Here is a 12,075-nt window from a genome sequence, read left to right as displayed (position 1 = left end):
TATGTATATATGTATATATATGTATATATGTATATATATATATATATGTATATATATATATATGTATATATGTATATATATATATGTATATATGTATATATATATATATATATGTATGTATATATATATATATATATATATATATATGTATTATATATAGTATATATATATATATCATTACCATGAAATACAATTACGTATATCGTGATAGAAGATTTTGGTTATTTGGCCCACCCTTATCTTACAATGACCACTTAGTCACAACAATACATTTTTTAAACACTAAAACCTTTTCTCATATAGAGTGAGGACAGGTTTGGCAGGAGACTGTGGAGGCCTTCAATTATTCACAACGAAAAGTAGTATAAATTCACTTGAGGTAAGAACAAACATCATGAAAGTTTCTGACTTGGTGTAGATAATCTTTTTTCCTAGTAACACTACAAAGTTCACATTAAAAATGTGTCATTATATATGCTAAAACAATTGCTTATTTTTAGGACAATATAACTATACACACTATTGTTCAAAAGTTTGGGGTCAGTATAATTTTTTAAGCAACAAATCAGCATATTAGAATGATTTCTGAAGGATCATGTGACACTGAAGACTGGAGAAATGGCAGCTGAAAATTTGGCTTTGCCATCACAAAAATAAATTACATTTAAAAACATATACAAATAGAAAAGAGTTATCTGTATTTACAGTTATCTGTATTTTTGATCAAATAAATGAATGAACATAAGATACTTCTTTCCAAAACATTAACAACCTCAAACATTTAAACGGTAGTGTAAGTATTTCACACCATATCTTCTTACCTTAAACGGACAGGGGATGTGATACTCTATACAGCGCTCCTGTACCCAGGTGGTCTCCCAAACTGCTCTGCGGCTCTGTTCATACAGATAGCATCCAATGACGGTCAGCAGAGGCACCAGATACAGGACGGAGAACACGCCGATCCGGATCATGAACTTCACCAGTTTGTCCTGGTTCTCCTTCTCGAGGGGAATCTCCATCCGGACCCTATTTAGCGCGGCAATACCCGCTAACAGCAGCACCACACCTACGACCACATCCAATGCGAGAGGCACCAAGAGGAACCAGCGCAAAGCCATGAGGTCATAGACCCCCACGAAACAAACGCCGCTCATGCTGTCGCCCTCGATTTTGTTCATAGCCATGAGGGTGATAGTAAGGGCTCCTGGGACGCCCCAAGCCACCGCATGGAACAGCAAAGCCTTCTTCTCGATAGCTTCACTTCCCCATTTGGGAACGGCAGCCAGGAACCAGGTGATGGTGAGGATGACCCACCAAACGCTTCCTGCCATGGTGAAGAAGTAGAGTGTCATGAAGAGCAGTGTGCAGGCCTTGTTGTGGGAGCCCTGGGTGACGGTGGAGGCACGGAAATGACCCGGGCTAGCCACGTTGCATGACACGCGATCCTCCAGCAGGAAACCCAGGAAGAAGACCAGGGACACCATCATGTAGCAGACCGCGTAGAAGATGATGGGCCGCTCCGGATAGCGAAAGCGGCCAACATCGATGAGGAAGGTCAGGAAGGTGAAGAGCGTCGCCGACAGGCAGACTATGGAGATAACGCCAATGAAATAGCGGGCGAAGATGAGCTCGTCTTTGCGGAAGTACATGTTTGGGCAGGGAGGCGAGCAGTCACGCACACCCATGAATGAGTAACCCAAGTCAGGCTCGATCTTCAGCTCTCGTGGGCACCAGAAGCCATAGTCCCGCTGAACCGAGGAGGGAGATTCCTCCATCCCGTCACTGCTCGGGAGCAGGTCTATCACTCGGGGGTAAGACTCATCACAATCTGGAAACCTAGGAGACAGAGTATCATTTCAGAATATGATGTCATATAATAAACAACAGCAGAACTTAATGAAAGTGATCCTGTACCTGCTACACTCCATCTCATCTGGCCAACTGACCCCAAACATGTCCATCAGCTTGTAGCAATCGCTCTTGGCACGCTGGCACAGGCACCGACATGGCAGGGTCACGTGGCCGTACTCGGTGCACACGGGTGTGTAAAGGGCACACAGGAATGGGCGAATTTCAGTAGAGCACTCCAAGTTCACCATGGGATGAAAGGGCTGTCAGACAAGAAAAAACTGTGTTTATAATAAACAAATAATAAATATAACTGTAACTGCTTGCTTTCTTAAAAAAAAGGACCTTTAACACTACCCGTCTCTATTTTCTTTCTATTCTACCTACTGTTTTCTTTATATTTATTATATAATAAAAACAATTTAAAAAACCTTGCTACTTGTACGGCATTGGGCTAACAGAGACTTGCTATAGCACTTGTATATTATTGCTCTTTTGTTGATTTTGATTGCTTCCATTGTCCTCATTTATAAGTCACTTTGGATAAAAGCGTCTGCTAAATGACTAAATGTAAATGTACTTTGTTTGCATACATTAAATGCACATTTATTAATTTCATATTTTATGTTTTGCTGCCTTCATTTGTCTTATCTGCCCACTCCAGATTTAAGAACCTATAAATGTGATGTTACTGCAGATTGACCGGTGCAACATGGTATTGTGATGTTTTCTGAAAATTGCTGAAGTTTAAATTAAGTTATTTTTATTTGTGTTTAATAACTTGGTTGAACTGCAAATGTGATTTCAACATGGCGGCCATCAAGTGGAAACTATACAGTGAAACACGAGTCATCAATATTTTCCTATTTTCTCTACAGAGAAAGACTGAAAATTTTAAGAGTGAATGCTTTCAAAAAATTTAGGAGTATAGTACATTAGGCACATAGATGGCCTCAAAGCACAAAACTCAGATTTTGATCTCACGGGTATAATTATTAATACTATTGTTTTCTATCCTGTGTGACCCTTTTCCAGTGTGTTACATAGGACGACCAGATGTCCCAGTAAAATCCCAAATAAAAGCCATGTCCTGACAGTTGTAATACCGTTTGTCCTGATAATTAGCTGTAGTTTTAAAGCTAAAAATAAACACTGAAGAAAAACATGCTGCTATTTTTTTGCCTACCACCTGATAAAGAAATTCAAATCTAGTAACGTATAAAAACTGATCACTGATGACTTTTCCACAGCATTTCCAGTCATCTTGAGAACATCAGAAGGAGCATCTTTAGTGCTCAATGAAGCAAGAACAAAACCCACCAGGCCACGTCTCTGACTCTTCCCTATTTTTTATCAGTCACTCGGTCACCCTTATGTAAAATGAGAATAAAAATTGGATGTGTAATGCAACCTCTTTTGAGGAGGCCTTTGTTTAAAATGCTGTTTATTGCTGAGGCCCACTTACACCATGAGGCATTCTAGGAGTAGTACCAGCTTTGGGGCCGGACATAAATATGCAAATCCCATGGGGGAAAATGAAAAAGACTCCACCCAGGACCAGACAGATAGACAATAACGCCTCCACCCCTGCAGAGTAAGGGCCTTTGTGATGGTCGGGTGGGGGTTCTGACACCGCTTGTGTTGAAAAAAAAATAAGGACCAAAACTTACAATCATTCAAAGCCTACATGAACACGCTAGAAAAAAAGTAATAGGATGTGTGTGTAAAAAAAGAGAAAAAAAAATTCCCTCCTAGGGGTTCCCTAATAAAAATGCTATAATAATTTATATTTGAATTTTAAATATAAATTTTTGGTGGTTTAAAAATGCTAAATTACTATATAAATAAATAATACCATTGCTCCTAGTGGTTGGCTATTAAAATGCTACAATAATTTACATAATTACAGTATTTTAAAAAACCTATTGCTTGGTTGTTAAAAATGCTAATAAATTTATGCAATTATTATAAACAAATATAATACATTGCTCTTAGGGTTTGGCGATTAAAAATGCGGATAATTATAATATAAAGAAATATAAATCCTAGTGTTTGGTTGTTAAAAATGCTAAAATTACATAATTATTACATACAAATATGTTTGGCTATTAAAAATGCTATTTGTTACAAATTACATACAATGATGACTTTCAATATGTTACTAAACGACCAATTCTTCACTTAATATGTAGAAAATTACCTAAGCGTTTAGGCTAAATCCAATGAGATAATCTAATACGCTAAAAACAGTGTTACCATTATTTACTATTGCAAATAAAACCATCCAGCCTTTAACTGATTGCAACAGTCCAACACATTTATATTATATATACTGGATGTATAATGCATATCCATAATGAGAGCATTCAGCCACTGCCAGCACACTAGGCTACCACCCAAAATGTCTGTAAAAAGGGATTAGGATGGATATTATGCTTGCCCATTTTGACACAAAGCATCTAAATCCAGCAATCATTTCCAAGTACCTAATCCATATTTAATGCAGCATATACCACTGAGATGTGCCGCTAACATGACACACCAAAGAGCACCGGCTTTAACCATCAGACCATAAAAGCATAATCTCATAGCTTCTGATGCTGGCCAAATGAACTTTTGTTTATAAAGATCATTATAATATTTTGTGGACAATAAGTAAAGCAATAGACAATGACATAAAACTTGATTGTGACTGACTTTTATTTTTGCAACATCACAGTTGTTGATCATTACTGGCGGTATTCGTGGCTGTAGTTGGTACAGAAGGACTTATGACATGTCTTACACCATTCTGAGCTCAATTGAGTGGACACGCTCTGGCTTTTAGGCAAGATAAAAATAAAACTAGTGTCATTATTTGCTGATCTGGTGAAAAACATTATCTCATCATTGCTGTCAGCCCACATTACATGCAATGGTATGATCTGATGAACTCAAATATGTGCATCTGGTCCACTGCTGTCCTAAGGGCAAACTTCCTACTCATCAATGTCCAATCCAGTGCCTTTGTGTTTCTTAAGGGCATTGCAGAAAGTTATTTAGGGATATTCAAAACATACAGAGATACAGAATATGCTGAAGGCAGAAGAGGCACAGTGACTGTTGCTTTTTGTTTGGGCAGAGAGCATGTGCTTCAAAGCATTATATATGAGTAAATGCTTCATACAGCTGGCATGCTATACAATATCTGTGGGAGATGTGGAAGCACTTCATACAATCTGAAACTAAAATCCCCAGGAGCAAAATATATGAAAGTTAACATGGTCAAGTCTTTTTTAATATGGCTGGACCTGTGTGTTTCACACACATCATGGGTTGTAAATATAGTTGAAAACACAGATTAGCAAGTTCACTTTTAGGGCCCTATTTTAACGATCTAAGCGCAAGGTCTAAAGCGCACGGCGCAGGTGCACTTAGGTAAGCTGTATCACTGGACTTTTACACTTCGTCCCCTAGTTAGCTGGCATGATGACAAAATTGAAGTTTCTTGGCGTTCGTTGGAGGAAAATCTGGTTCTTCCTTTAAAGTTGGATGAAGTTTTATTCGCTAATATCCCTCTAAATAAGTGTAAACTCTGTTTCGATCCCGTAGTGGCACACGTTCTGTCAGTCTGGAGAGCAGTAGAAAAAGTTTGTGATATTCATTCTAATTGGAATCCCTACTCTATGGTGGCCGAGAAGTGCAGAACAAATCACAATTCTGAAAACAAAATAACAAATTACAAACGCAAATACAAGTCTACAAAACAAAATAACAATTCAGAAAGCACAACAACAATTCAGAAAACATTATAACATGTCAGAAAGCACAACGACAAATCCGAAACCAAATTAACAAGTCAGAAAACACAACGACAATTCAGACAAACCGGAAAAGGTAGGTATAGTTTGAGACAGCGCCATTGGTTTGGGATTACTCACCGCTGACTGGACAAGACATCTGTCAATCAAAAAATACTGAGTGTTTATTTACATTTAGTTAAAAGTGGTTGTGACTCATCAGCACCCGTGGCGTAGATGGATAAGCGCTAGTCATTGGCATTTTTGACGCGATCGACCTGGGTTCGATCCCACCTTTTGCCAAACTTTTTTTTCTCACTTTTCAAATCTTGTATCACATCATAAAGGCATTTATTTTCAATAAAAATTAAGGAAATAAACAAAAAGTTGAAAATAAAGTATCGGGTAGGGTTAGGGTGGGTGTAGGGAGGGCTTTATTGTACCAATAAGGTGGCATCCATTTAATAATTTAAATTATAATTTACACTCAATGCGTTATTATTGCATACTGTTTTATAATGTACTACAATACTGAAGTGCAGATAATTGCCACTATTTGCAACAAGTAGTATACTTGATAGTAGAAATCCTGCTATTTTAACATAGTGTAACTAGGTATTTGCACTTAGTGTAAATAGCATATTGCTAAAAAAAATAGAATCCATTGCTAATACGAGATTTGAAAAGGGAGAGAAAAAAAAGTTCGGCAAAAGGCGGGATTGAACCTGGGTCGATCGCGTCAAAAAGCCAAGGGCAAGTGCTTAACCATCTGCGCCACTGGACCTGATGTTCTACAGCCACTTTTTACTAAAATTAAATATACACCCCGTATTTTTTATTCCAGAGTAAGGGCAATTCATACAATACATTTAAACTGAGCTACTTTAATACCATCTCCGAACTTTCTACCACGACTCTGCTGTTCTTCGGCTGGTTTTTCCTGTATACGTTGATTGACAGATGTCTCGTCCAGTCAGCGGTGAGTAGTCCCAAACCAATGGCGCTGTCTCAAACTATACCTACCTTTTCCGGTTTGTCTGAATTGTCGTTGTGTTTTCTGACTTGTTAATTTGTTTTCGGATTTGTCGTTGTGCTTTCTGACTTGTTATTTTGTTTTTTAGACTTGCATTTGCGTTTGTAATTTGTTATTTTGTTTTCAGAATTGTGATCTACTTTGCACTTTACGGCCACCGTACTACTCTCCTATTTTTAATAATGATGGCTTGTTAATTGGCAAGCACTCAATTAAGTTTGGCCAGTGTCGACAGTGGTATGACAAAGGGATTCACTCCTTGGGTGATATAATGGGTGACAAGGGCCTTTATACCTTTGAAGAACTTTCTATTCAGTTTAACCTGCAAAGCTCCATTTTTTTTTTTTTTTATTACAGTTGAGGGCAGCCATGAAGGCCTATGGGGTCCCTTGGATGGCTCCTCTCAAAGAGCACCCTTTATTGAAAGTAATATGCGAGACCCCAGGAACAAGAGGATTTGTTTCTAAATTATATGGTTATTTTCTGGAAAAAATTTACCCTCCTTTGATAATAGACTCTGCTTGGTACCGCAGTACCTTGTGTGGGGGGAGGGATGAAAAGAGAGGAGGGAGTGAAGAAGAGAAACAGTCAGAAGAGGAAGGGACAAAGAAGAAGAAGATATGGACGGGAAATAATGGTCAACCCTGCCATTCCAAAAAAACACTGTCCTAAAGGTTTATGCATTAATAAATGTGCATAAATGCTCCATGCTAACATATATACTTTCAATTATAGTATAAACAATCCTGTTTAACCCTTTTGTATATGCGAAATAATATCTATGAATTGTTTTCACCTATTTTTTTTTCTTTTGGTCAGATCACTTACAAAAGTCATAACACCGCTCATAAATATCTAAAAATAATGATTCCCAAACAATGCATAGCTGATATCATTTGAGTTGCCATATTGCATTACAACTGCAGGGTGGCCTTATGATCACCACGCCATGGTAAAAATAACATGAGGACAAGGTTGTGTATCTTCACGTGTCTGACAAATGGAGGAGGATGTTGAAATTAACTAGATGTCAAGCTGCATCAATCAGTGCACCTGAAATGCTTAATATTGTTAGATTTACCCAGCATTCTCTTTGCAAGCTCAGTTCAAATGCTCCCGGAACCTTCCTATTACTGCATGCAACCACAACAATCCCAGAAACCATCCCTGTAGGCAACTGTCCCCTTCACAAATGAGGTTACCCAGAGTTCAGAGCAAGATGCTGCCACTGTCTGACAATGATTTTGAATCTGAAAGCAAGGACGGTTCATGTGTCCCTCATGATGCCAGAAAGAAATAAACGGTTTAGAACTGATGACATGAAAGATTTAGTCTGGTTTTCCTGAGTAGACTAATTGCTGCTTAAACTGTCACCTTCTAGTCATTGATGTCAGTTGTTTGTAAAATAGTAAAACCTATTTATCAATAAAATCACATTTAAATTTTCATTTGGCTTTTCTTTTTCTGTTAATTTATCCTCAAATGCAGAAATCATGCCAAAAGGTTCTGACCTATTAAGTACATTTAAAGAACAAAATCCTTTCATTCTTGCAATCCAAATGTATGTTAACCTTTCATTCTTGCAATCCAAATGTATTATTAAATAATTATAAAATAAAAATAACAATATGTAAAACAAACAAACAAACAAATAATTATAAGTAATTACAAATATAACTATTTTTTAAATGTATATAAAAATATATTAGAAAATAAATATTAAAATATTTTTTTGTATAGACAATGCTTGAAAAAATACATTTGCAGAGTGTTACATGTGAATTGTGATTATCGTTCAAATGCATTTGAATATATTTCTACACAGATCTTGTAATCCTTTGTGCAGTAGTGGGTTTAAAAAGTATCATCACGTTATGTGTGTGTTTGTGCTGGTTACAGTGCAAAAGGTTATGTAACTCTACATTTCCACACAAATGTACAAGAGGATGAGCAGATGGGTTGCCTCGGCCCAACTCCATCCATTCTTTCTTCTTTTTATCTCTTTAATTTCCTGTCCCATCCCTCTATAATACTAGGGCAGGACTGGAGTGAATAAGTTAAAACCTTGTGACTGAGGACAGCCGGTTTTAGATAACGTTTACAGTGCTGTGTGTGTTAAACAGATACACTGGCCGCTGTAACAAGCTAATGCAGCTGTTTTCAGTAGGGCTCAGCTGAATACTGCGGCCCGGGAAAAGAGGATTAACCATCGGCTCGAATCAATCTAGGTGTTATAGCTGCAGATACAAAGATTACAGAACAATCAAAATAAACAATGCGTCTGAGCACCATTAACTGCTCATGACATCAACCACTGTGGTATACACTAGCAAGCCGCTGTAAAGCAACCTTGTTACATAAATAGTTATAAGATACTTATTTCGTCATGGCCACATGCAAAAGAGGACCAAAAAACTGGTTAAAACTGACTTCAGATATAAAAATGTAGCAAACATCCCTGTAGGACAGATTAAAGATTAATTTCCCTTTAAACATTTCTGTAATGTGATCTGAATTATCTGCAGGGCACAAGAAAGAACTGGGTCAAATCGAAAATGGCAAATCTTTGATGCTGTTAGTACATAGGTTTTAAACTAATGCATTTAAACATTTAGGGTTTGCATTTATTGCTACTTGCAGGGAAAATACAGAAAAACTGCATAATAAAGTGATCCATGGTAAAGGGTATTCTCTGGTTATTTTCATGACTCTTATTATTTCTCTGCTCTCTCTATTTAGGAAAGAATTATACGGACAGGTCTGATTTCATATGTTTTTAAGAAATGTATCCTAATAAACACTTCACATGGAATATTCAACACAAAGCCTCAAAAATAAAACCCAAGTTTTCTTAGAGACCTCGAACAATTTTTTGGACCTGTCAGGAACCCTTTGACACAAGTCTATATAAATTATTATCCACTGTTATTACACTGATCATCTATGTGCTATTATTTTACTGAAATTAAAATGTAATGCTATCATATAAACCAGATCTGTTAATGCATATGTTTAAAAAAATATTTATATATTCTGCCTCTGGAGATCTGTATAATTAATATATTATTTTTGTATATATTATTATTACTATTACTGTTGTGGTGGTTTGTTTTTCTTCTTTGGTTTAAAGTGTTTTTTCCTCTTACTGTTTAATTACAGTTTAATAGTAGTTTATGTTTGTTTTGATTTTTGTGTTGTATTGAAAATTGATAAATAATGAAAAAAGGAAAGAACACACACTCACACACACTCTCACTCTCTCTCTCTCTCTCTCTCACACACACACACACACACACACACACATATATATATATATATATATATATATATATGACTGCTGTTGAGGTCATGCAGTTATTAGAGCATGATGATTAAACTAGTCCTAGGTTAATGTAATGCAATTTGATCACATAATTTAAGCATTCAGTCTGTAATGTGGTTTACCTCCATGGCGAGAGCAGCAGTCTGCTGATCATAGTGATTCAGAAGGTTGGGCATGAAGGTGGTATTGTAGGCGAGGCCCTGGCACATCCTTAATGTGATAGGCTCACAGGTAAACATGCTATGGCTCCCGGTAGCTTCCATATTGATGGCCATACATACAGTCAGCATGGAGTACAGAACCCAAAGGAGATCCATGGCGTATCCGTCTGTGCTGTGACTTGCAAAGAATAAGTTGTATCAAGAAAATCTGAGCGCCGCCATTCTCTCATCAATTATCTGTTGCTTGACACCAGACTTAAATTGCACAGATAGGGTGTGCTTCTCCATTTTGCTGTTCCAGATCCAGGTCTTTTCAGTGCATGTGTCCACTATCCAGTGTAGGTACGACTGTGGTTGCCATGCATTTATAAGATGTACATCTGTGGGAGAAAAAGCATCAGATGTCACATTTGATATGAACAGGCTAACATGAATTATTCATGAATGGGGTGGCAGTTTATTCAAACATGAAAATTCTGACTGGAGATCTCTTAATGCGTGGAAAATGTTTTCAAAGTGAACAATGCATGATCAAAAGCACTGCCATATTATACTGGTAGTAAATAAACAATGCTTTATTATAGTGTATTACCCAGGGGGATCTTCAATGCAACTATGTATTCATTGCAAAAGAAAACGGAACATTATAATCTCAGAAACACAATATTAACTTGTTCAGAACCGAATTATGTCCCATGCTTTCAGTCTAAATGCAACCATAAATAACAATTAAAAAAATAAATGTATGAAAAAATTAAATATTGATAGTTTAATAACTGGAATTCAATAACTTTAAAACAGTAAATCCCTTATTGATGTAGTTTTAGTTTTAAGATATATTTGTAGTGCCTGTGCCCAGTCACAGGCAGCGATTATTTCAAGATTGTCAACATAAAACATAAAAAGTGGTTTATAAGTAATTATGTTATTGATTTGGTTTATATGCCTGACACCTCAGTACCACTTCCACCTTAAAAAAAAACTAACCGGCTATTTTAACATAAACTCAATCAAAAATGTATGTTAAATGTAAAAACTGTCGCGTTTTTATCAAAATAAATGCGAACAACAGATAACCCTTTCCTTTATTACCATATGAGCCCGTCTATCGAGGCGTGTAAGCAGCTTCGCTGTAAAGAAACTACCTTCAATATAACGTTAGGTGTCTGCTGTACTTTTAGGAGTATTGTTCTTGCTTTTACTAAAACATGCTTCTATACTAAATGAATTTTGGTAATGATAAAAAGTCCTTCTTACCTCTCCAGCGTGTGGGGCTCCACTCCGCTTCTCTAACAACACGAGCCCTGTGTGTCTGTGTGTCTTTCTGCAGGTTTGGAGGATTTGACCATGACGCGCCGACGAATATTGCTCTCTCTCTCAATATAAAAGCATAATAGAACTTACCTCACTGGATTGAGCGTGAATAAATGCGAACAACAGATAACCCTTTCCTTTATTACCATATGAGCCCGTCTATCGAGGCGTGTAAGCAGCTTCGCTGTAAAGAAACTACCTTCAATATAACGTTAGGTGTCTGCTGTACTTTTAGGAGTATTGTTCTTGCTTTTACTAAAACATGCTTCTATACTAAATGAATTTTGGTAATGATAAAAAGTCCTTCTTACCTCTCCAGCGTGTGGGGCTCCACTCCGCTTCTCTAACAACACGAGCCCTGTGTGTCTGTGTGTCTTTCTGCAGGTTTGGAGGATTTGACCATGACGCGCCGACGAATATTGCTCTCTCTCAATATAAAAGCATAATAGAACTTACCTCACTGGATTGAGCGTGAAAAAAAACACATTCAGTATGCAAACATATTAACGGCTTCGGTTCATCCACGGATATTATCGCTGCAATGGGAGCTGGGAGCGAGGAGCGTCTCGGCACTATAATGAAATGAAGTTGATTTGTGGTCGCCTGGTGTGTTTA

The 12,075-nt window shown here is 37.2% G+C and overlaps 1 protein-coding gene across 2 annotated transcripts in view; it reads right to left on the bottom strand.

Moving 5' to 3' along the window:
* The window catches only part of LOC107553488 (frizzled-3-like), a 19,719-nt gene extending 8,188 nt beyond the window's left edge, over positions 1–11,531 (bottom strand). For both annotated transcript variants that reach the window (XM_016235703.1, XM_016235704.1), the window contains exons 1-4: positions 11,404–11,531; positions 10,108–10,526; positions 1,918–2,114; positions 822–1,839 (exon numbers count right to left, since the gene is read on the bottom strand). In XM_016235703.1, coding sequence (XP_016091189.1) covers positions 822–1,839; positions 1,918–2,114; positions 10,108–10,302 — 1,410 coding nt within the window. In that variant the 5' untranslated portion in view covers positions 10,303–10,526; positions 11,404–11,531. The remainder of the gene's footprint in view (positions 1–821; positions 1,840–1,917; positions 2,115–10,107; positions 10,527–11,403) is intronic.
* Between the last annotated feature and the right edge of the window lie 544 nt (positions 11,532–12,075).

This window comes from Sinocyclocheilus grahami, unplaced genomic scaffold, assembly GCF_001515645.1.
Source record: "Sinocyclocheilus grahami isolate Dianchi unplaced genomic scaffold, SAMN03320097.WGS_v1.1 scaffold473.1, whole genome shotgun sequence".
In the NCBI taxonomy this organism is placed as follows: domain Eukaryota; kingdom Metazoa; phylum Chordata; class Actinopteri; order Cypriniformes; family Cyprinidae; genus Sinocyclocheilus; species Sinocyclocheilus grahami.
The sequence above is the reverse complement of the archived record's forward strand: the minus strand, read 5'-3'. Positions and strand labels throughout refer to the sequence as shown.